The following is a 24,860-nucleotide window of genomic DNA, read 5'->3' as shown; positions in this document are numbered from 1 at the left end:
AACTATACATCTGACGCATCCTGTCCTCTCATATATGGGTATAGCATCCTTCCTAAACTGACCCCCACAATCGTGATGTGTTGCTCCGCACGGAGCGCGTTCCCCCAAATCCTGCTGGTGTGTTACCTATACAGGATTCTTATTTCTGTCTACAAAATCCACATTTTATTGTGCATCTTCTTCATACAAAGGGATGTTGGGTGGAGCATTGTACAGACCAATGGGAGGCGAGGATGATGCTCACGCTGGGGCTGGTCTGCTGTGGTTTTGGTGAATAGAAGAGAACAGAAGAATTGGGCAAAAGTCTGCAGCTCACGCATGGGTCATATCAGAACGTAGTGAGGGGAAGCAGAAATCGGGGGGGGGGGGGAGGGAGTGGGTGGCGTGAGTGGGTGGCGTTCAGACAGTTTCTCTGAGAAATGCTTTCCTCGCTCTTTCTGAGATTGGCACATTCTCATTGAGCATCCCTAGTGAGCTTCTTACCGATCTTTAATCTGTTCTCACAGTGATCTGATATGACCCAGGTGGACAGTGGACATCCATAATCCGTGAGGACAGATGGAAACTATTATCGGTGTGAAACCTATTACTATGTTCTGATATGGGTCATATGCAGCCTGTTGAGGGCTGCAAGCTTTTGCTTCCGGGTCACGGACAGTTTCTGCTGCCCAGTCTCAGTAATGATCCCTCTGTATGTTTGGTGCGCAGGTGAGGTTTGCAGGGACAGACAGGAGAGTTTATATTGTATTTGGGAGTAAATGGTTGCCACTAATGATGGACGTGTGTTTGGCTGTAAATGGTCGCCGCTGGTGACAGATGTGTGTTTGGCTGTAAATGGTTGCTGCTGGTGACAGATGTGTGTTTGGCTGTAAATGGTCGCCGCTGGTGACAGATGTGTGGCTGTAAATGGTCGCCGCTGGTGACAGATGTGTGCTTGGCTGTAAATGGTCGCCGCTGGTGACAGATGTGTGCTTGGCTGTAAATGGTTGCCATTGGTGACAGACTTGTGTTTTGGTTTTACAGTGAGGGACGATGCTCTCTGGAAACCTCATTTGAAGTATTCAAGTACATGGCGATGTACAGTCTGACGCAGTTTATAAGTGTCCTAATCATGTACACGGTAAGTGACTTCCTCTGATACCTGATTAGTTTCCTGAAATCATAGGGCGGTATTATAATTTCTTACCATGTACTTCCTGTGATCATCTAGCAGCTCCTCCTCCTTATTTAGTATTTTTTACTGTAATGCTGGTATTCTTGGAACTGTAGTCTGGCCTCTGTTGTGCTTCCTTGTTTTGGGGTCACATGGAGACACCTGTCGGACTCTCCCACCATCTGAATCCAGAGAGGAGAGAAAGATATCTTTGAGAAGCACATTTTGGTCAATGAAATTCTGTCCAGCTCTTCTGTGCACTGTAGATCTTTATGATTATTCCTCATAGTTGGTAGAATTTCCCTGTTCAGTTTACGTTGTATTAAGGGTCCTCTGCTTAGAGTTCATGTTTGCTAAGAAACAGTACAGCAGGCTAAGGGCCTGTACACACTGCTGCACTTGCGCTGCGTTTTTTAGTCGCAAGACCTTTTGAAAAATCATTAAGATCGCGAAGACCTGTACACACTGGTGCGATACGATTTTTCTATTCTCATGAAGGCATGCGATTTAAAAGTGCAGCAGTGTGTACAGGCCTAATGCTGTAAATGGGAAACTGTTAGCAGTGGGGAGCCACAAGGCTCAGTTCTGGCTCCAATTCTTTTCAATGTATTTTATTGATGCTCTTGTAGATGGAATAAAGAAAATGGTTGCCATCTTCACAGGCAGTACAAAATTATGTAGAATCATCACCACTTGGAAAGATGGTGACATATGACAGAATGATCTGAAATTATGGGCAGAAAGATGACAGATTAAATTTAATGTAGATAAATATAAGGTCCACTTCAATGTGCCAGTGCAGCTGGAAACATCAGACTTGGAGAAGGGAAAACTTATTAAAAAAACATATTCAATGTCAATCAGCTCCTGCCAAAGCACATAAAATTCTGGGATACATAAAACTAAAAATAAAATTAGGAGATGCTAGTATGCTAATCCCTCTGTATAAGTCACTTGTCTGGAGAATGGGATACAGTTTGGGTATCACACTATAGGAAGGACATTGACAGAGGGGTGGAAGGTCTCTCTTACCAAGAAAGGTTGGACAAACTGGGCTTATTTAGCTTAGGGAAAGATGCCTGAGGAGTGACCAGATTAACATGTATAAATACATTAGAGGGTAGCACAAAAGCTTGGCCATTGAGATTTTTATCCCTTGGCATGTACAAAGGACAATAGAACATGAACTGTGTATGGAGGAAAGGGGATTTTAGAACCTCTGTAAAAAGGGGTTCTTTGCAGTAAAAATGGTAAATGTGGAATGTCTTAGCACAGGAAGTAGTTACGCCAAATCCTATACTTTCATTTAAAAATGGTTTGGGTGCTTTCTTAACCTTGAAGGGTTACTGTGACTGCTAGATGTAAGAAGATGGTTCCTTTATCCAGAATCAGAATCTAGATGGTTTGTGAGGCTGACCCTAATGGACACTACTTTTTCTCACCCTAGGTTACCATATGACTGCGGGGTGATGTGGGTAGCAGATAATGCCATATACCAGGGGGCCCTATACTTTTTTGTTTGAGGGCCGGGTCAACATACTTCAGACTGCTGGGGGGATATTATGCCCTCCAACACTGCATGTGCAGATAGTATGCACTCCACTACAGCATTTGCAGGTAGTATGCCCTCCAACACTGCATGTGCAGCTATTATGCCACCAATACAGTGCAGATATCGTGACCCTAACATAGCAAGTCATATGTGAGCCATAATGTCACCCAATGGCCTGCAAAAACCTGCATCACAACCCAGAAGCCAGCAAATGCCTGCTTTCTGGTTTCCATGTGGAAGTTTGCTGCCAGAACTGCTATTCTATATGTGGGCCACCAATGTTTAAAGGGGAACTGAAGAGAGAGGTATATGGAGGCTGCCATGTTTATTTCCTTTTAAGCAATACCAGTTGCCTGGCAGCCCTGCTGATCCTCTGCCTCTAATACTATTAGCCATAGCCCCTGAACAAGCATGCAGCAGATCAGGCGTTTCAGACTTTAAAGTCAGATCTGACAAGACTAGCTGCATGCTTGTTTCTGGTGTTATTCAGATACTACTGCATAGAAATAGACCAGCAGAACTGCCAGGCAACTGGTATTGATTAAAAGGAAATAAATATGGCAGCCTCCGTATACCTCTTACTTCAGTTCCCCTTTAAAGAGTCAGCAGACTGCATCTATAAGTAATACATTTTGTGTGCGGGGGCCGGTAAAAAAGCCTCAGGGGGCCACATTCGGCCCGCGGGCCTTAGTTTGAGGACCACTGCCATATACTGTGGATAGTGTGATTTCTGCTCCCGCTGTGCGTGGTTGTTGGACAAAACTGTGTCTCTTGTTATCTGGCTGGAGTTTAAGCACGTGTTATGTTTCTTTGCCAGGTGGACACCAATCTTGGAGACTTTCAGTTCCTCTTGATTGACCTGGTCATCACCACCACTGTGGCCATCCTGATGAGCAGGACTGGGCCAGCCAGTGAGCTGGGACTAAGGAGGCCGCTGGGCACCCTGATCAGCATTTCAGTGCTGGGGAGTATCGTGTTTCATACACTGCTCATTATCCTTGTCCAGATGATCTCCTACTTCCTGACCACATCTCAGCCCTGGTATGTGTGATGGACCCTGAGGGGTGGGGCTTCTTCTTCTACAGATCGTGTGATGGTGTGCTATAAATAATCCTCTTCCCATGTCAGTAAGCGCTCCCCTTCCCATGTCAGTAAGAGCTCTCTCCCCTCTTCTTATGTCAGTAACTGCTCTCCCCTCTCTCTTCCCATGTCAGTAAGCACTCTTCCCCCCCCCCCCCCCCTCCTGTGTCAGTATGAGCTCTCTCCCCTTGCTTCCTGTGACGGTGAGCAATCTCCAACCTCTTCCCATGTCAGCACAATCTCTCTCCCCTCTCCCTATGTCAGTAAGAACTCTCTTCCTGTGTCAGTAAGCGCTCCCCCCTCTTCCCATGTTAGTAAGAGCTCTTCCGCCCCCCTTCTTCCCATGTCAGTATGAGCTCTCTCCGCTTTCCTCCCGTGTGTGTCAGTAAGCGCTCCTCCCCCCCCCCCACACTACCACCTCCACCATCTGTCAGTGCTCTCCCCCAACCCCCCCCCCCCCCCCAATCCGTGTCAGTAAGCTCTCTTTCCCCTCTTGTCCTGTCAGCCCTTTAGCCCTCTCTTCCCATGTCAGTAAGCGCTTTCTCTCTGCCCCCCCCCCCCCCCACCGTTCCCATGTCAGTAAGTGCTCTCTTCCTGTGTCAGTAAGTGCTCTCATCCCTCTCCAACCCATGTCAGTTACCACTCTCTCTCCCCTCTTGCGGCGTGTCTGTAAAATCTCTCTTCTCTTTCAGGTTTCACCCAGTTAATGTCACCAGCATGCTGCCACACAATCTCCCAAACTATGAGAACACCGTTATATTCAGTATTTCTGGATTCCAGTACCTCACACTCGCTGTAGTGGTTTGTAAGGGCTATCCCTTCCGGAAACCTCTGTACAGCAATGGTGAGTGATAGTACAACTACATATATGTGTTATGCTGATCGATAAAGCAAAAGGGTAAATCACAGCAGCCCTCCATCCACCCATTTCCAGGGGTTTACTTCAGCCATGGGTCTCCTCCTCCCTGTGTTCCCTCCCTTCCTGGTCATGTGACACAGGTTAAAGTTCAAACAATAGAGTTACATAGTTATTTGGGTTGAAAAAAGACATACGTCCATAGAGTTCAACCAGAGAACAAAGTACAACACCAGGCTGCTCCCTCACATATCTATGTTGATCCAGAGGAAGGCGAAAAACTCTTTTAAAAGGCAAGGTCCAGCTGCATACACTTCCCAGACCACTAGTGTTTGACCTTCAGCTTGTATCGGCATGGGGACCCCCAAATGTCGATGTGTAGTTGGCCATTGGGGCCCCCAGGTGTTGGTGTATCACTTGCCTTGGGACCCAGGGCTGTCGGAGTTGAGTAGTTGAAGCAATTTTGGGTACTCTGAGTCAGTGGTTTCAGTAAGTCGAATGATTTTTGTACCAAATTCACAGCCCTTTTGGGACCCCTAGGTGTCAGCATGTCATCGTCCTGGGGACCCCAGTTGTCGGCGTGTCATTGTCCTGTTAGATTTGGGAGACATTCGATGACTCTGTTTTGTGTTCTTCCCTCAGTTGTGTACCTGATAGTCTTGATCCTCCTCTTGGCCCTCATGCTGTGGATCACTCTCTACCCTCTGCCCTTCATGCGGAATATTCTCAACCTCATTTCAATAGACGACCTCAACTTTAAGCTCGTGTTAGTTGGGATTGCAGCGGTGAACTTCATAGCTGCCTACCTTGTGGAGGTAAGTGGGATGTCCTCACCTCTCCCCTGTGACCTCACGTGGAGTACACAGTTCACTTATTGTTGTACACATCTCTAAGATGTATTTCAGCATAGCTTTCCATTTAAAAGTTCGGTATGAGGAATTGTAAAGTAACGAGATTACATCGCCAAGCAGCCAGTTGTATCACCCTTTCGGTGCATTATCGCCTCATAGTGTCGCCAGGCGTCCTTCCCGTAGCATCGCCGGGCGTCCCGTAGCATCGCCGGGCGTCCCGTAGCATCGCCGGGCGTCCCGTAGCATCGCCGGGCGTCCCGTAGCATCGCCGGGCGTCCCGTAGCATCGCCGGGCATGCTTCCCGTAGCATCGCCGGGCGATTCTTTGCACTGCCAGGCACCCTGTTGCATTACCAGACGTCCCATTGTATTGCCAGGCAGCCCATAATATCAGCAGACATCCTGTTGCATTTCCAGGCGTCCCACTGCATCCCCAGATGTCCTGTTGCATCGCCAGGCGTCCTGATTCATGTGTCCATGCCCCTCTAGCACTCACCGTTACCCATGATGCATATCCCTCTGACAAGGGTTATTGGTGTGCATTTCATGAGGCCACCCTCCTCTAGCACCCCATTCTCCGTCATGCATATCCCTCTGACAAGTGTTATTGGTGTGCATTTCATGTGGCCACCCTCCTCTAGCACCCCATTCTCCGTGATGCGGATCCCTCTGACAAGGGTTATTGGTGTGCGTTTCATGTGTCCACGCCCCTCTAGCACCCACCATCACCTTCCTCAGATCTCAGCAGGTATGGGTGCGGCTCAATTTGTTTGGGACTACATTAATTGGCCAGCTCTTGCTAGTCGCTGATGGTGACGTGACCTCTCTCTCTTGCAGATGATTCTGGATCACGGTTACTGCTCCTTCCTGCGGCGACTGCGCAGAAATCGGGAGTCGAAGAAAATCTACAAACGGTTGGAGCTGCAACTGCGTGGGGAACACTCCTGGCCCTCCATAAACCAGACTCTGTATCCCAGTCGTGCCAAGTACTCCAGGTAGCAGGAGATCACCAGACTTTTACTGGGATGTAGAGCCCCCTGCAGGGCGAAGTCTGACCTGTTACTGAGGAGAACGTTTATGAGATAAATAAAATATGAAGCCAAAGATGTGAAGGATCGGAGTGTTACAAAATACCAACAAACCTACCAGCAAAACACCATCCTGTTACCAGGAGACCACACTTCAATCCATTTACCAGGAGATGCCAGGACCTTTGCAGAATATGGCGTCTGATTGGTCCAGACTTACCTCACTGCGGCCGTTACCAGCCGGACGGGTGAATGGCCGGTGTCACTCAGGAGTAACGTGCAATAATGTCCCCCCACCAAGACACCTCAATACCCGTACACTTGTCCTGGGGTCCACCACAGTGCTTCCTGTCAACATGTAAACTCCGCCCCCATCACCTCTTCCTCTGCAGCTTTACATCTGATGGAAGGCCTTAAAGGGCAACGCTAGACAGCCAGACTTTGATTTGTACCCATCCCGTGCATGCAGGTCAAGAAGGGGTGGAGCCTGTCTTTGTGGTAGCATAAATGGGGTGGGGCTCTACAGATAACTTGCTTAGAGGTGAAATTCCTTAAATTTGATTGCGGAGTGGTGATCATGTGACTTTCCCTGGGGTTAAAGGTTTATCACATGAAGTACCATATATGTTACTCTGTGCGATTGTATTGCCAAATTTATATATTTTATCCCAGCCTCGTAGCATTCTAACTTTACATGGGCAGTCCTTCCAGCCAGGGTAGGCGGAGCCTCTTATAAACACTGCAGGCTGTGTACAGAGTTGGGAACTGCAAGTTGCAGAGATTTCACAGCACGAGCATGCCAGTTTGTTTTCTCTCCACCAGAGACCGTCAGTTTAATTGGATTAACCCTTTAATTCACCGGTGGTGACGCAGTTGAAGGGGATGCCACATGGCATACAACCTACGGCTATCACATTTCTCCTCTCTACAGACTTCTGGGAGAGGCAGTGGGACAACTACATGAGCACGACCTGTGGAATTCTGGGAAATAATAATAAACTTCTACGGCTAAGGTAATGGGGAGAGGATTAGGGCAGGAAGGTGGTGGGGAGGGAATTATTAACAAATTGGTGGTTTTCTGTAAAGTTCTGGGCGGAGCAGAAGTTTATAGGCACGCTTTCTGTTTTCTTCAGAGTTCCGCTTTAAGGACACTCCAGGCAACAGCCCCACCCCCTGGAACTGGAGGTTACATTACATTAAAGGGGAACTGAAGAGAGAGGTATATGGAGGCTGCCATGTTTATTTCCTTTTAAGCAATACCAGTTGCCTGGCAGCCCTGCTGATCCTCTGCCTCTAATACTATTAGCCATAGCCCCTGAACAAGCATGCAGCAGATCAGGTGTTTCAGACTTTGAAGTCAGATCTGACAAGACTAGCTGCATGCTTGTTTCTGGTGTTATTCAGATACTACTGCAGAGAAATAGACCAGCAGGGCTGCCAGGCAACTGGTATTGATTAAAAGGAAATGAATATGGCAGCCTCCATATACCTCTTACTTCAGTTCCCCTTTAAATATATTACGGAATTTTGGTCTGATTCTGTAATATCCGCATGTTATGTTGTTTCACTAGACGAGGTGCTAGAGAGCTGTGGCCAATTAACTGACAGCTTTGAGCTCAGATCCATCCAGTGTGCCAATCCCACCTCACCCAGAACCTGCCCCTACAGATGGAGCCTGAGGGAGAATCTGCAGGAGGAGGGGGGGGGGGGGAGAGACAACGGTCAGGAGGGCAGAAATAACTGGTAATGGCAGCGGCTGTGTGGAGCTGGGAGCTCAGAAGCACAGAGATCTCATTACTGACGTTGAGAATCGGTTCCCCTCGCTCCTGCTGACACGTGTGAATGAAGAGCCCCTCGGACAGGTGATGCTAGTCCTGCGGGGAAGACATTCGCTGCGTACAACACTGGAATGTTTAGCCTTCAATGTATTGTCACGTTATGGGACTTCACAGGATCTGTTTACTGAAAACTTTATTCACCCACATATGTCTGTGTTCCATTCATACACCACAAGTGTGTATCTGCCCCTCTACACTGTGCAGTCCCATCCCTTTGTGCAGCTCCCTAGCCCTGCCGGTGTAGCCCCCGTTTCCTTTGAGCAGCCTCTGCCTATGCTGCCTTCTTCCCTTGTGAGCCCCCTGATTCTGCAACCACCCTCCCTCGATGCAGCCCTCTAGCCCTGCCTCTGTGCAGCCCCATCTCCCTCTGAGCAGCCTCCTCCTCTGCCTATGCTTCCTCCTTCCCTCTGCAGCCCCCTGACTCTGCTGCCTCCCACCCGCCATACAGCCCACCTGCCTCTGCTGCCCACTGCTTCCCTCCTGTCTCTGTGCAGCCCCATCTCCCTCTGAGCAGCCCCCTTCCTTGCCTATGCTGCCTTCTTTCCTCTTCGGCCCCCCTGACCCTGCTGCCTCCTTTCCTCTGACTCTGTGCAGCCAACCCCCCCCCCCCCCCCCTGCCTCTGCAGCCCTCTTTTTTCCCTCCCGCCTATGTGCAGCCTTCCCTCTGCCTCCCTTCTTCCCTCTACAGCCCTCTTCCTCCCTACAACACTTCTCCTCCTTGAATCTGTGCAGCTCCCTCTCCCTTTTCACTCCACCTCCCCCACCTTTGACCCTCCCCATTCACTCCCCTGTCTCTTTACACTGCTCCCCACCTCTGTGCAGACTCCTCCCCCCAGCCTGCCTGCTGTGATTGCACTAAAATGGGGTAGAGGATATTTTTAACTACAAGTACACCTTATACGTGGAGGTTGCCATTTCCGCAGGGAAGTCAGATCACCTGATACATTTGCTTGTTCCCTAGCCGTGTTCTAAATGGCAACACAGCCAGGGAACCTGCATTGAGAAGGCGATCTGTTATGCCTCCACCGTGACAGGTGCACTTTAGCTCTCTTTTGGTTTTACGGTTTGTGAAATATTCTCGTTTATTTCTGTGTATTTTTGTGTTTTGGATTATTTGGTGAATGTTGCAGATGTGTGATGACTGGCTGAAACCAATCAGATCTTTGCCATGATTCAGTCTTGTGCCGGATTGGCTCAGCTGATTGGTTGCAGAGGGTGATCGTAGATCATGATGAAGATATTTTATTGTATGGCACTGTTACTATGATGAGTCATTAAAGCAACTGAATCCTGCCTGTGCCTGTTCCTGACTGATGTAGTAATCACAGACTACCACTAGGTGGCGATGGTGCTCTGTGCCTGCTCCTAACAGATGTAGTAATCACAGCCCACCACTATGTGGCAACAGTGCTCTCCTTGTTCCTGCTATCTGTACTGGCCTCTCTTGTCTTTGGTGCCCTTATTGGGATCAATTCACAAAGCATTACCTTGTGCAGAAAACAGCTGATTTTACTGAGCATTTTGTCAAATGACAATTCACAAAGCCTTTTACTGAATGGAGAACTAACATCATTGACTCGTAAGGTAATAGTAGAATCTCGTTATAGTAAACTCTACTCCCATAGTGGTTCTGGGTCATCATTAGCTGTCTCAGTTTTCTGTAGTGCTGGTCCAAGCCCTTATCTCATAGAACCATCTCGAACATGATGGAGCAGAGTGGTCTGTACACACAGATAGGCACCCGATATTACAAGTTAGAACTCTTTACTGAAGAAAAACCTGCAGATATAAATCATACACCACCATCCGGTAATGCAGCTTACGTGGAACAGAGAGGAATACAGAATGGATACAGGAAATCACAATTTCATAGAGATCATCACAGCACATTAGTGACATCTTTTGGTTGCTTTACTATACTGCAGCTTAAGTATTAATCTTGATAATTCTAACATGTTTGCCATGCACTGATGAGGACCAACCAGTCCGAAACGGGCTGTCTGCATATTGGATTGGTGTGGCTCTGTAACATGTATAAGCTATAGGCTTGCTATACACCAGTGGTTCTGTATGTAAGCCTGGCTTGACAAGCATAAAGAGATGATTTGTATCTTAAGGAGTGATGCATCATGGGAAAACCACCGTTGCACACTTAAAGGACCACTATCGTGAAAAAGTAGGCAGTTAAAATCTGACCAAACCAACAAGTTTTGGGCCAGTCCATCTCCTCATGTAGGGTTCTCAGGGGTTTCCTTGTTTCCAACAGCATTTCCTGAACAGGAACATGAGGAGCTGGACTGGCTCAGTGATCTGCAAACTTGGCTCTCCAGCTGTTAAGGAACTACAAGTCCCACAATGCATTTGCCTTTATGAATCATGACTGTGGCTGTCAGACTTCTGCAATGCATTGTGGGACTTGTTGTTCCTTAACAGCTGGAGAGCCAAGTTTGCAGATCACTGGACTTGCCCAAAACCTGTCGGTTCTGTCAGATTTTAACTGCGAAAGTGGTCCTTTAAAGCTGAATTATAGCAAATACCTTCTGTTTCAAGAAGGCAAATTATGTTTATAGTAAACCTCTGGCAACAATAAACTCCGTCTCCGGTTCCCGAGCATGCGCCTGTATGAATATGATGACCCATTCTGATATACTCAACTACTTGGCCAGGTGCCTTGAAGCTTACTGTAAGGGGATTTTACTTTCCCTCATCAATGTCAATTCGCAAAGGATAACACACGTGATGTATTTCCAGCCTGGAGCAGTCTGTAAGATAAGCTGCAATTTGTGAGGTAACAGAAGTGTACCTGGGGCAACATGTGACATGATAAAACATTTGTATGCAGGGCCGGATTTGTATCTTTTAGTGCCCTAGGCCAACAGTCAATAACCGCCCCAACCCCCCCCCCCATTCCCCCTGCCCTACATATGCACGCAAAATATTATAACCCCATACTTGCTGCCCAGGCCTGTGATGGTAATCTTGCATCTTTGGATCTCTCCTGGCCTTCAGACAGGTCCTCCCACTCTGCATGAGGATAGATGGAGCATGGGGGAAAGAGTTAACCTTTTTGGAGTGACAGCAGGGTGGGCTTCAAACTGCATGGCTGCTGCCTGCTGGCAAGCCCACTTCAGATTGTATGGCACCCCAAACAAGTCAATTTGCTAATATGGTAGGACATTATGGCTGGTACATACAATGCAACTTTCCATCAGATCGATGGGTTCAAACTGATAATTTCCAACACATCTGATCTGCTCCAGATTGATATTGCGATACATTTTCAGATCATTACTGCACAAAATCGATCCAGTTATCAATAGGAAGCAGATTGTTTCAGAAATAATGGATTCAACCCATCGATATGACGGAGAGTTGCATCCTGTGAACCAGCCATTAGACTGCGATAAGTATTGGACTGTGAGCTCCTCTGAGGACAGTCAGTGACATGAAATGTAAAATGCTGCAGAAGATGTCAGTGCTATATAAATACATAATAATATGGTAGGGCATTAGACTATGAAAGGATTAGCTTATGATCTCCTCTGAGGACAATCAATGGTATTATTCTATATTACATATCAGTGCGAGCTGTCTGCACCTGTGCAGTAGCATAAACACGGTCAGGATCATGTTTTTTCTGCCGCTGCCTGAGTGGTTTTGTTACTATGCAGACGCACTGGGGCTGTACTTCGAGGGTCTCAGCGCTGGAGTGGCCTGGCAATGGAGGACAAGGTAAGCCTCTTTAGGATGAAAGTATCAAAATGTGCTCCACGTAAGCCACATAAGTTTGCTCTAAATAATTTAGAGAGAGGAAGCGGGTAAGACAGGAGTGAGGAGAAATAAGAGGAGAACCAAAGAGTGGAGAACACGTGGTCAAGGGCAATATAGGGGAAGACAGGGATCAGAGAACCCGAAAAAAGGAGGATTAGGAAAAGTACCAGAGAGGGGACAATCATAGTGAAAAATATGGTAGCAAAGGGAGGGAGAGTGAGAGAGTGAAAGAATTAGGCCCGGTTCACATTAGCGGTGGCTATCCGGAATAGCCGTGCCGGAGCCGCACCGCATGCTGGCCGGACGAAACGGACGCACGGCATAGCAATGTAAGTCTATGCCAGGGTTCACATGTGTCCGTTTCGTCCGGACCGGAGCCGGACCGGATCCGGACTCCGGTGTCCGTTCCAACATGCGCTATTTTTTGGTCCGGCTCCTCCGGCAGCCGTATCCGGGGCGGAGCCGGACTGCACCATCCGGCCAATGGAAACCAATGAGAACCGGAGAGCGCACAACACACTGGCAAAAAATCCGGATGTTCTACCCCACTTCCTATGCGGATTTTTGCGGCGATATTGGCTGGGGACACATGGGCAAGCATTTTGGAGTGGAGCAGCACAGCTGGATCCGGATCCGGAGATGTTGGCAGCATGTCGGAGGTGGAGGTGAGTGCTAAACAGCAGAGGGCCTGATTCCACAGGTCCCCTTTCTGCTGACCTCCCAGACCCCAACATTTTTTTTTTTTTTTATACAGGTTGTTACTATCCGGATCCGGACCGCAACCGTGTTCATACCGCACGGAAACCGTATGCAACCGGACCGGATCCGGACAGGAACCGTACGGTTCAGGTCCGATCCGGCTCCGGTGCGGTCCGGACATCCGGTGCGGTTTTTGCAAAACCGCAAGTGTGAACCGGCCCTAAGAAGGGAGAGAGAGTGGTAGAGACAAGGTGGTGGGGGCGAAATACAGAATGGAAGAAGATATCAGTCCAGTTTCCCAGCCTTTGCTTCAATTTGTCTTTCTTTCTACCCCAAAGAAAAAAATGAGAAGAAAGGAGAGACAGAGGAAGGAAAGAAGAAGAGCAAAAAGAGAAGGACATAATAGAGATTATAAGAGGAAGGAAATGAGACAGAGAGCACAAGATAGAGGCAGAGTGTAAAGAAAAGTGGAGGAAAGAAAGGTGACAGTGACCAGGAATAGGCAATAAATCAGCCAGGCTGAGATAAAAGCATTCACAGCTTCCAAGTGAGATATGTACTGTGTGTTGCAGCTGTTCGTTTACTTGTCTCAGCCTAATGTGTGAAACCTCACACAGCTCCCCGACACTGAATAATGGGCAACCCGGGTCCTATTCAATGTTATTTGCTTACCAGCAATGATCACTGATAAGCTGCCTGAGTCTGGCCTCTCTGTGCACGGTGGTCTCCCCCCTCCTCAGCCCACCTCGCCGGGATCTTTCATCATGCTTTTAACAACAAACTTTCTCTCTTGCCGCGGTTACTAGCCACCACCAGCCAATGAAAATCATAGTGCTGCCCAAGCCACTCCCCCCGAGCCGCGCTATTGCCTGTAGTGATGGGAATTCCGGCTCTTCTTGGAGAATCGGCTCTTCTGAATTGGCTCCCATTAAAGAGCCGGCTCTTACGGCTCTCAATCGGCTCTTCATTAAATATCACTAGACGCCACTCAGAATCGGAGGAAAAGCCCCGCCCCGTCACCCTGACAACTCCAGACTGCTTCTCTGGCTATGACAATCCCTCCTGCAACTGCTCTGCTCCGCCCCATACACTCCTACAAGCTGCACGAGGAGGACTACATCTCCCAGCATGCCTCAGCGCCCTTTATTACACAGCAAAGCAGAGCTGTGTGGGGCGGCTGAGGCATCGGCTCTTCCAAAACTGAGAGCTGGCTCTTGTCGTTCGCAGCAAAGAGCCGGCTCTTAGAGCCGGCTCGTTCGCGAACGACCCATCACTAATTGCCTGGGCACCTCTCAGCATCTGAGCACAGCGGATTGGCTGCTCTGCTTTTTCTCTGCCACTGCGATGCCGGAGGATGCTGCAGTGTAAACATAGTCGGGGAATTAGCCAGGTACCTGCCCGCGGCCGCCCGCTGCTAGCTTGTGCAAACTTTTAATGCAGGGCGGCCGCGGACGGAACAGACTTTGCCCGAAGTGTGTGTATGAGGAGGGAGGGGGAGAGGTGACTCAGCGGAGCAGACAGTAATCAGGGGGAGAGAGAGCAGGCTGAAACTGGCGTCCAGGAGTGCCGCGGGCGGGCATAAATAAATAGCAGCGGACGGCAACCAATGTCAACACTCCCTGACTGCCTGCACACACTTTTCTGCCTCTCAGCCGCCCCAAGCAGAGCTCAATTTCTGCCGCCCTAAGCCATGGCCTCTGTGGCCTTGCCATAAATCCGGCCCTGTTTGTATGTACATTGCAAAACATTAAAAACCAGGCTGTTTTTCTTGTTTTATTTTGCTGCCTGAAAGAGTTACGTTGACAGCTTCTGTCTTGCCCTGTAGCTTGTCAGGAATATAGTAAACCTCACTGATGAGCAAATTGCAGCCAAAAAAGTTTTCCAGGCAGGCCAACTTCTGAGAGCAGGGGAGATAGAAAAAGTTAATAGTTCATGTATTTTCATTTAGGGACACTTAAAGGGATCTCAGCAGCTCTTGGTTTCAAGTAGCTGAAAGGGCTGCCATGTTTGAGAAGTTATCCTACCTCTGCTCCCTTTTCACTGCCATTATCCACGGTTGATGTGAAATTCTCCAAGTGTGACTTCTCTTATCTGTTTGAAGCACAGTCTTCCCACTCCTCACCCCTCCCTATTACTTAATGGGTTTGTTTAATCTCTGCTTGTGGACAATTAAGTCTAATTAGAAGAGTCCTTATCTGCCTTCCATTTTCAGTTGCTTGAATCAGATGGTGGAAGTAGAAGAAAACTGCCTTTAATTAACCCTTAGGGCTAGATCACACTGGTGTGATTTTTCAGCGCTTCACCGGTGATCAGCAAAACGCTGCTACTAATGTATCCCTATGGATACGTTCACACTGCAGCGTTTGCGATTTCAATCAATCGCAAATGCTCTGCAGGCAGTGTTTAGGAGGCGATTGTGCGGTGATGGGGCTGGCTCACACTCAAATCACAAATCTCTCTTGCAATTTTTTGCCACGATTTGTGTTTTGATTCCCATGCAATAGAACTAGAATCACAACCCAATCACCCTCAAAGCACTGCATGCAGCGAGTTTGCGATTTTATACAAATTGCAAACGCTGGCGTAAGAATGATCTCATAAGGATACATTAGCAGCAGTGCTTTGCGGATCACCAGCAATCAGAAATGCACCCCAGTGTGAAACCAGCCCTCAAATGTAAAAAGATGAGGAAAAATGAACTTTTATTTATTTTTTTTACCATGGGATATCTATTAAAAAAAGGATCATTTTAGGAGTAGGAGTGTAAATACAATTGTATCTTATCCAGTTTTTCACCTTGGGTTCACTTTAAGGCTCATACCTGCCTTACGATTTTGTCTGCGATTCTTCCCAACAAGCGGCAATTTTTTTTCTTGGGATGAGTGATTGTTTTCGTGAAGTCGCGACATGGGTGGAACTGCGAATATAGGTGGACGATGCGTGGCGATAACTATCGTTACGGCAGGTTGGATCTTTAAGATCCTAGACGACTCCCGCGCACATTGCCGTGATCATTTAAAATGTTGGTTTTTTTGGACCCGCCGTGTGACGTCTCGTGTTCCCCCAGGAAGGGAGATGGATCGGAAATGTTTGTCGTTAGAGGACGTCGCTATGATCCATTTTCCTGCGTCTTCAGGTAACTATTCAGCAAAAAGGAGAGAGGAGAAACGCCGGGCAGATAAAAGAAGAAAATAACATTATTCAGGAAAGTAAGAAAGTTGCTTTAACATTTGTTGTAATATTCAAATCTACAATACATTTTATGTTAATTCTATGCAGGTTGGATTTGCACTTTTCTTTGCCAGTATAATTAAAAATGCGGTGTGTGAGATCTGGCTTCCATTTTCCCTTCACTGCAATAATCCATCATGTACCTCATGAGGTAAGCTGAACATATGTGTTACAGGATTGACTGTCCCTAGTGGTAGCCGCAGGAACTCCCAGGGCATGCTGTGTATCCCGCAAGCCATGATGATGGGTGAGGATCTACTTTGCTGCTTGGTAGCTAACAGGTAACGACCCTCAGATTGCTGCGCCTTGCAGTGCATGCGCTTCCCAGAGGACACAGAACATGAATCTGTGCCATGAAAGGAAATTTGATGCCACGTTTGGCTGGGTGTGTGCATGTCTCAGTTTACCTGTCCAGAAAGTGACGGGGGCCCATCCAAAGTTTCGCAGGGGGGCCCAGTGATTTCTAGTAACGCCCCTGGTTGTAGGTTTCCACGGGATGATATACTAAATAATGTAGCACAGAATAATCTCATGTCAGTTGATCAGCATGGGTTTACTAAAGACAGGTCTTGTCCTACCAACATGCTCAGCTTTTATAATAACTAGCTGATGGCCAGGCGTTGCCCAGGTATGTATTTGGCTGGTGTTGGCTCCGCCCACTTTTTTTTACCCTAACACACAATTACTCAATTACTTAGTTTATGAGCTTTGCAGTCTTTGGCATCAATAATTTGCATTGAGAATGAAACAAATCTGGCTGTGGCTCCACCCCCTTTTCTGAATTTGAGCCCCAGTCACCCAATGACGAAATGTACCGGGTTTGAGGCTTATGCCATTAACAGTGCAAGAATGGCAGCAATTAAATATTTTCCTTGAAAATCAGTAGGTGAATTTTGATTGGCTTTTGTAGGCTCCAACTACTTTTCTGAATATTAATCCCAGTCATCCAGTAACCAACTGTGCAAAGTTTGAAAACCCTACCATTAACCGTGTAAGAATGGCTGCAGTTGACATTTTCCCAGTGAAATTTGTATTTTTCTCTGCCCACTTTTTGGTTATGGGAATAAAAAGTATCCTATATGTTATTCCAGGTAATGTACTATGTGTGTGCGGCAAATTTCATTCAAATCTGTTCAGCCATTGTTGCGTGATCGAGTAACAAACAGCCAAACGTTAGCATTCAGAATATTAGTAGGATAATCCTAACATTTGTACAGCACTTTTCTCCTGTTGGACTCAGTGCTCAAGAGCTGCAGCCACTGGGACGTGCTCAAGAGGCCACCCTGCAGTATTAGGAAGTCTTGCCCAGGGATGTCTTACTGATTAGGTACTGACCCTAGCCAGGATTTTAACCCTGGTCACCCATGTTATAAAGGCAGAGCCCTTGGGAAAGCTATAGATGTGTATTTGGACTTGCCAAAAACTTTTGACACCGTTCCCCACAATAGCCTGGTGCAGAAGTTAAAGATGCAGGCACTAGGAAAAAATGTGGATAGAGGACAGAAGTCTAATGGTGGTAAACAGATCATATTCAAATGGGAAATGGGTAGCAGTGGGGTCCCGCAAGGTTCATCAGTAGGTCCAATCATTTTTTTATTTAATTTATTCTCTAGTGGGTGCAATGCATAGGAGGCTGGGTTCACACAAGGACAATTATATCGGGCCCAATGTAAGATCCACTATGATCGATCCAGTGTGTGGTTAGTAACAGACATTTGTGTCATAGATCCCTATGATGATCGGCCTGAGCATCAGATGAGGGTGGCCTGATCGCACCCAGGGGGTTACCTACACCCCCAATCTTGCTAGATCTCTATGATGTCCATTTTCCGTCTGGTGTTTGGAAAGTTGTGCAGGAAGGGACTTTATGTTCTGGCACCCTAATGGACATGTCCGAATAGGACTGAAAGCATCCGATCCGTACAGTATAATCTCTATTGTAAACTCTGATTCAGTAAATTCAGTCTTCGGGTCCCAGCAACCTGCGTCTGTATAAATATACTGTACAATGTATGACCAAGTTTGATACAGTAAACTTCTGATAAAGTAAACCACTTTTCCTGGTCCTTTAGAGTTTACTATAAGGGATTCTACTGTACGGTGTGTTTATAGATCGCCGATGTCTTCTGCAGCACTTTAACATATTATATGTAGTCGTATTACTTACTGTCACTCAAAGGAGCTCACAATCTAATCCCTACCATATTTAGTCATTGTGTTATGTTCCTATTGCAGTCTGAGGCCAATTTTTTTGGGGGAGCAAATTAACCTATTGTAATTTTTGGACTATAAGACTCACTTTTTCTCCCAAAAAGTGGGGTTAAGAAGTCACTGCGTCTTATAGTCCAAATGCAGGGAGTTCCTGACTTGTGAATGCCTGCCAATACCAACCTCCAACCCACCGCAATGTCGGGGACTCCCTGTACTGTGCCCATGCAGAGGAGGACACTGGGAAGCAAAGGGGCATAGAGGAGGACACAAGGACAGAGGCAGACACTGGGGACACAAGGGGGACAGAGGAGGACATGAGGTACAAGGGAGCATAATCCACAAGATGCCTCTCCACCATGGATGCACCAAGTTTGGTATTTTTTTTTCCCCCTCATTTCTGTCCTCTAAACCTAGGTGCGTCTTATGGTCCGAAAAATATGGTATTTGTATGTTTTTGGGATATGAGAGGGAACAGCAGAACCCAGATTAAACCCATGAAGAACAAACTCTGTGCAGATAGTGGTCTGGTTCAGGTTTGAACCAGGGATCCAGCACTGCCAGGCGACTGCTATCCACTACACCACCGTTCTGCCATTGACATAGACTTCATCCACATGTCCTTTGTGGTACAATGCAGAAAAGGGTCTGACTTGTCCTCTACACAGCCTAGGTTCTCCACATGCGGTACGCGCTCCCCAGGGGGTACTTGGGCTTGATGTATTTAATTAAGTTTAATACATTTATGGTTCCAGAAAATAACACATCTTATTTAAACCGCCAAACTAGTATTTCAGCTAATTTAAAAACAATAGCAAATGCTTGGAAACGGTTTAGAAACAAATATCAAGTACTACTGTATCAGTATCAAGGGGTATTTGAGATAGTTTTTACCATATCAGGGGGTACTTGGCCAGCACAAGCTTTCAAGGGGTACATACCCGTGAAATGTTGAGAAACACTGCTCTATGGCAGTGGTCCACAACCCTGTCCTCAAGGCCACCAGCAGTGCATGTGTTGTGGAAATCCACAGAGGTAGTTCATCAGCACTGCTGAAACAAAAATTACCCCACCTGTGAATGCCTGTGATTTTCTACAGAACCTGGACTGTTGAGCCTTGATGACAGTTGATGAACTTTGCTTTATAGTGAACTCAGCCGAAATGTTGCCATCTTCAGATGATACACAAGTATTCAGAATTATAAACACTTAGGGCTCGTTTCCACTACTGCGTTGCGGAATCGCCGGCGAATCACCGCAGGCAAAATCGCATGCGGGTGCGACTCCGCATGCGGTTTTTGCCGCGATTTCGCATAAGGTAGTAAGTATGCAATTTTAACCATGTCACTGGCTGTGTGAATGGGTACCTATGCGAAATCACGACAAAAACGCTCCGCACAACGCACAAGTGGAAACAGGCCCATCCACTTGTATTGGCTGTGCGAATCCGCATGCGGATTCGCCATAGTGGAAACGAGCCCTTAACAGGATAGTGACAACTTACAACAGGATCTTGACAACATGGCTGTATGTGCTGACAGATGAAAGATTACATTTTAATGTAGATAAATGTAAGGTCATGCACCTTGGACCAATGGTAGAGCAACATGCATACAGCTGGGAATATCAGACTTGGAGAATCACTTAGGAGTATTGGTTTATAGCAATTTCCATACCTCTATGCAATGCCAAGCAGCAGCAGCTAAAGCAAATACAATTCTGGGCTGTATAAACCTGGGATAAAAAGAATCACAAGATGCTGGTATACTCTGTATAAATCTCGTGAGGCCACATCTAGGGGATGGGATACAGTTTGATTTTTTTTGTGTGATTATCTCTGAGTATTTTCAGTGATTTCCCTCTGTGTTGGGATTTTCTATTATGCTTTCTGTTTGTCTTTTTTGTCTTGCTTTACAAAAAACGTTGAATTTTTTTTTGTTGTTTTTGTTTCAAAGCGATGGAAGGTTTTGCTTACCAAGAAAGCTTACACAAACTGCTTATTTAGCCTGGGAAAGAGATGACGGTGAGGTGAATGGATTAACATAGAAATCTATATCCATGGGCAACATAAAAACCTGTCCTATTAGTTTTGTGGGTTTTTTTGTTTTGTTTTTTTTTAATCTGTGCATGGAGGAAAGGAGATTTTTACATGTGCTGTGTATGGAGAAAAGGAGATTTTATAACCTGTGTGGAATGGTGTTCTCCATATTAATTGTGGTTAAGCTATGGAATATTTTACTGCAAGAAGTACTGGCAAATTCTGTATCTACATTTATAGAGGGCTTGGATGCTGGATATTTATAACAACCTTTTTTGTGTCTTTGCTGCCATTACTGAGAAACCTCGGCTGGTTTATGACCCAGTACTATTTGAATGAGGACAGCTTGCTGATCTGTGCCCAGAATCCCAGCCAGTTTATACAGATCTGTTCAGGGTCACACGTGGGATCGTTTTTATAGAATTGTTTAACTTTACAACACATTAACCCTAAGACTCCTGGCAAAATAACATAAATAACAGATGTGGAAGAATCATTTGGTCTCCTTACAGCTCTCAGATGACGTGTTTTACATCTCCCAGAAAAGTTGTGAAAGAAGACGTAATTGTCCCGTGCGTAGCTGCACACTGCTGCTATGTCACCGAATATAGCAAAACCAGTGTGAGAATATTACTTATGCTATGAAGATAGTCTGAACCTGTACTTATGTCAGTACCCCTAGAAATGTCATGAATGGGTTTTTTTTTGTTTTTTTTTTTTGTTTTTTTGTTATTTCCCTCTGTAGAGGGATCCTTCAGAGGCTTCCTGTTGTCCTCCTTGACCCCCACTGTTGCCACATGCTGACCCTTGGAACATGTCCAGAGAGAAATTGTGGTCTAAAGTAAACCATACAAACGCTGTCAGAATGGGATTTGAACCCATGCCTCCAGGGGAGACTGCGACCTGAACGCAACGTCTTAGACCGCTCGGTCATCCTGACACGGTGATGCATTGTGCCACTGGAAAGTGGGGTGGTTCAGAGAGATAAATTGTGGTCTACGTCCGACGCCTGCAAGAGAGCAACTGTGCCTGCACAGTAAGCCAAGCTGCTTGTACATGAAAGGCTCTGTGGCATGGCCATACGTATGAAGGCGCACTGTGGCCACACTCGTGCATGAAGAGTAGCGCAGCCAGGCATGAACTTTCAGAAGGTCCAAGGCAGTGGTCTGGAGGAGGACATGGAAAGGCTTAGGTAAGTATGTTTTTGTTTTATGCCGGCTCAGATTCTATTTAAGCTCCAAAATGTCTGCAGCTGCCCTCCCTGGACACTGCCACAAGGGGAAAATCCATCCCAGAATGAGCAGAAGGAGAGAAATAATGAACGAAAAGCTAAAGACAACATGCAGTCAGAGAGATAGAAGCTGATCTGGGATGCTCATCAGCATGAGATTGCACTATCCATTACTCTGTGACATGAGGCTCAGTGGAATAAGAATCCAGAGGACTCCACTGGTATTTTCTAAAATGCGTATGGACAATTCTGCGAGAATTACACTGGAATAGATAAGACGATGCTGGAGAGTTACACCAGCTCAAGAACAAGACGAGACCGGTAAAAGGGGAACTGCATGGCCGAGAACATTTTAATGACGCTATAGCCCGTAAAGTGAAGTACGGCTATAGCGGTGCTCGGTGAGTAATTTGGGTGCCAGCAAAAGACTGAGACCAAATTATGATAAAAACAGCGCAATTTAACCGCCAGCAGTAGCTGGAACCGAATTGTCTCCTCGACACACACACACACACACACACGGCGTCTTGGAGGGGGGGGGATAGTAAATAATGCCGCTGGGAAATTTGCCACAGAAGGATGAGCTTCAAACTGTGCCCAATTTTCCTTTTTACATGTATGTGAACAAGGAAGCTTTCTGAGAAAGTAACCCCATACCTACTGTGAGACATGGTGGAGGCTCAGCTGTGTTTTGTGCTGCTTTAAGGGAGTTGTCTGGAACCATAAAATCTGAAGCCTATAAAGACAATCTTGAAAAACAAAAAGAGCACCAATAGTGCAAAAAGTCAATTCAATGAGTGTAATAAATAATATGAGCAGATATACTCACAAAGATGGGCCACCTCTGGCAACTACTATGTAGGCAGGTGGGGAGATCAGATCCGACCCCACTGGGCCTAAAGGTGTCGCCCTTCCGTAGAATTGAAAACAAGGGGGTAACACGCCTCCACCTAGGGTGGACTCACACAGCTCTCATACCTGTCTGGGCTTTCTAAAAGCTCCTTGTACTCTCTGATGAAGCAGGATATCGCCCCTGAAACCCCCTGAGGCTCGGGTACTCCCTGATGAAGCAGGATATCGCCCCTGAAACCCCCTGAGGCTCGGGTACTCCCTGATGAAGCAGGATATCGCCCCTGAAACCCCCTGAGGCTCGGGTACTCCCTGATGAAGCAGGATATTGCCCCTGAAACATTCTGTTTGTAAAGGCAATCTGAAGGGAAGCGTACAGTCCAGAGTCAGACTGCCCTATGTCAGTCACCGCTCACTGATCTTCCAACATAATGACTAAAAACACAGCTAGAACCACCCACAAATGGGTATGGTACAGAAGCCTCGGTAGTGGGCTCAGTGGTATAGGGTGGGCCTGGTGATATGGGTGAGAGATGCTGGAGGGTGCAGACAGGTGTGACCTCAGCCCATAACATGGTGTCTCCCTTCCTCTCCTGGTTGGGTTGGAGTTGTATAACGTAGATCTGTTGGAGATTGATAATTGGCCGGATAATGTGGTTCTATGTGAGGTTGACGAGGGCCGGAGGGGGGAGGGGCTTTCTGTGGCCTCTTTGTGCTGCAGATTTCCGTATGGCCATGTGGTGTCCGTTTACTGGAGGACGTTTTGATAATGCGAGGCTGGAAACACTCAGGGCGGACCTTCCCGTCTGTGAGGTGTATTCGCTCTACAGAGAGTCTCTGTGTCGTGTGGTGACCTCATCTGTCATGGCACCCAAGGGTGACGTTCAGGTGTTTAAAGAACGTCCATTTTACATAAAGCAGATGCGGGACGGGGGGGGGGGGGGGGCGGTTTGTTGTGGCTGTATGTGCTGTGCTGCACTACTAATACCAGCATGTTTTCAGGAATACAAGTGTCTTTATGGTGGGGAGGGCGGACTGGCAGAAGGGACAGTAACGTTTAGGGTTAGGCAGGGGTGAACTTACAAAGACAAGTCCCTTCAGAAGACTTTTTTTCTTTTACAGTGTGTAGATCTATATTGCTTGACACCTCAGTGCAGACTGCCAAATTCGCAAAAACATACATGCACAACTGTGTGCCCATACATAGGGACAGCACGCTTGTTTTGCAGTACTGGGTTCCCGATTCAAATCCTTGCCAGGACACTATCTGCTTGGTGTTTGTATGTTCTCCTCGTGTCTGTGTGGGTTTTCTCCAGGTAGTTTAGTATCTTCCCAGTTCCCACACCCCAAAAACACATACAGATAGGTTAATCGGTCATCCCCCAAATTTTCCCTAGACAATAAATGACTATGGGAGGGTTGGATTATGAGCCCCTATGTGCCTCTGTACCAAACACCCCCCCCCCCCCCCCGTGCCTCCATGTGTAACATCCTGTGTCATTTTGTACAATCTGTGCCTCTGTACCCCCCTGTGCCATTTTGTACAATCTGTGCCTCTGTACCCCCTGTGGTGATATATTGGGGTGCTGATAATGTTAAGGATAATAACAGAACATATTTCTGTCCTTTTTTTCTGTCTACTGGGTAAAACCTCAGATGTGTATTGTGCTTGGGAGTAATTGGTCACCTGGCCAGAGTAAACTGAAGGATAATGTGAGTCTGCATGTAAATGTACATTACCCCTCTGCCCTCATTGTCCAGCAGGTGAAACTGTGTCTACTGCCAATTAGCTGCCAATTGAGGAAGAATAGGCTGGTCGGCATGGCTTTTGAACTCTGAAGTCAGCCATTGTCCCATTATACAAAGCAAGCCTACCAGAGTCTTGGGGGCAGGGGAAGCTGACACCTGAAGGTTTGAAATTTACATGACAGCCGGCTGGAGGGGGCTGTGAAATCTCTGCAGACTTTAAAAACTGAGACAGGAAAGCTTTGATGCTAGGAAATAATGTTGAGGAAGCCTTAATCGAGTTTTCACCTGGAGTTGAAAAGCCTCACTTCACAATCTTTTGATGTATAGACTTTTACCTGGGGAAATTGGATGTTAAGGAAGTCTTTTGTTGGGTGTGTGCAAAAATACATGGAAGTTAGATCTCTGGAAATTGAATTATGTCTGAGATTTAATTAAATCTAGTTCCTCCCCTCCCCAAGGAAGTTGCAGCCTCCAGGCGTATCTCACAGTATAAAACAGCAGCTAGGATAGCCACAACTGGTAGCTCTCTGGAGATAGCAAGGAGGCTAAGGGCTGCCCGACTACTGGTCGAAGCGGCGTTCTCCAGCCAATGACGTTAAAACAACGCGGTAACGTTTATTTTTCCCTTTTATTTCGGCAACCTGTCTTGTGTGTATCTTTGTAAACTCTTAATCTTGTAACCTTTACTTTGTAACTTTTTTACTTTGTTTTTGTACATCTTTTGTAT

The 24,860-nt window shown here is 46.8% G+C and overlaps 1 protein-coding gene and 1 long non-coding RNA gene across 6 annotated transcripts in view; one reads left to right on the top strand and one right to left on the bottom strand.

Annotated features, from left to right (window-relative positions):
* ATP13A2 (ATPase cation transporting 13A2) overlaps positions 1-9,650 on the top strand; it is a 77,644-nt gene extending 67,994 nt beyond the window's left edge. For all 4 annotated transcript variants that reach the window (XM_068241578.1, XM_068241579.1, XM_068241580.1 and 1 more), the window contains exons 25-29: positions 1,024-1,120; positions 3,523-3,746; positions 4,478-4,629; positions 5,284-5,456; positions 6,329-9,650. In XM_068241578.1, the coding sequence (XP_068097679.1) occupies positions 1,024-1,120; positions 3,523-3,746; positions 4,478-4,629; positions 5,284-5,456; positions 6,329-6,490 (808 nt within the window). In that variant the 3' untranslated portion in view covers positions 6,491-9,650. The remainder of the gene's footprint in view (positions 1-1,023; positions 1,121-3,522; positions 3,747-4,477; positions 4,630-5,283; positions 5,457-6,328) is intronic.
* LOC137521816 (uncharacterized) overlaps positions 1-13,609 on the bottom strand; it is a 45,017-nt gene extending 31,408 nt beyond the window's left edge. For both annotated transcript variants that reach the window (XR_011022211.1, XR_011022212.1), the window contains exons 1-2: positions 13,500-13,609; positions 1,187-1,335 (exon numbers count right to left, since the gene is read on the bottom strand). This is a non-coding gene — a long non-coding RNA (uncharacterized lncRNA). The remainder of the gene's footprint in view (positions 1-1,186; positions 1,336-13,499) is intronic.
* Between the last annotated feature and the right edge of the window lie 11,251 nt (positions 13,610-24,860).

Source organism: Hyperolius riggenbachi, chromosome 6 (assembly GCF_040937935.1).
Source record: "Hyperolius riggenbachi isolate aHypRig1 chromosome 6, aHypRig1.pri, whole genome shotgun sequence".
NCBI classification, from domain to species: Eukaryota; Metazoa; Chordata; class Amphibia; order Anura; family Hyperoliidae; genus Hyperolius; species Hyperolius riggenbachi.
Note: the sequence above shows the minus strand (reverse complement) of the source record. Positions and strands in the feature narration are given on the sequence as shown.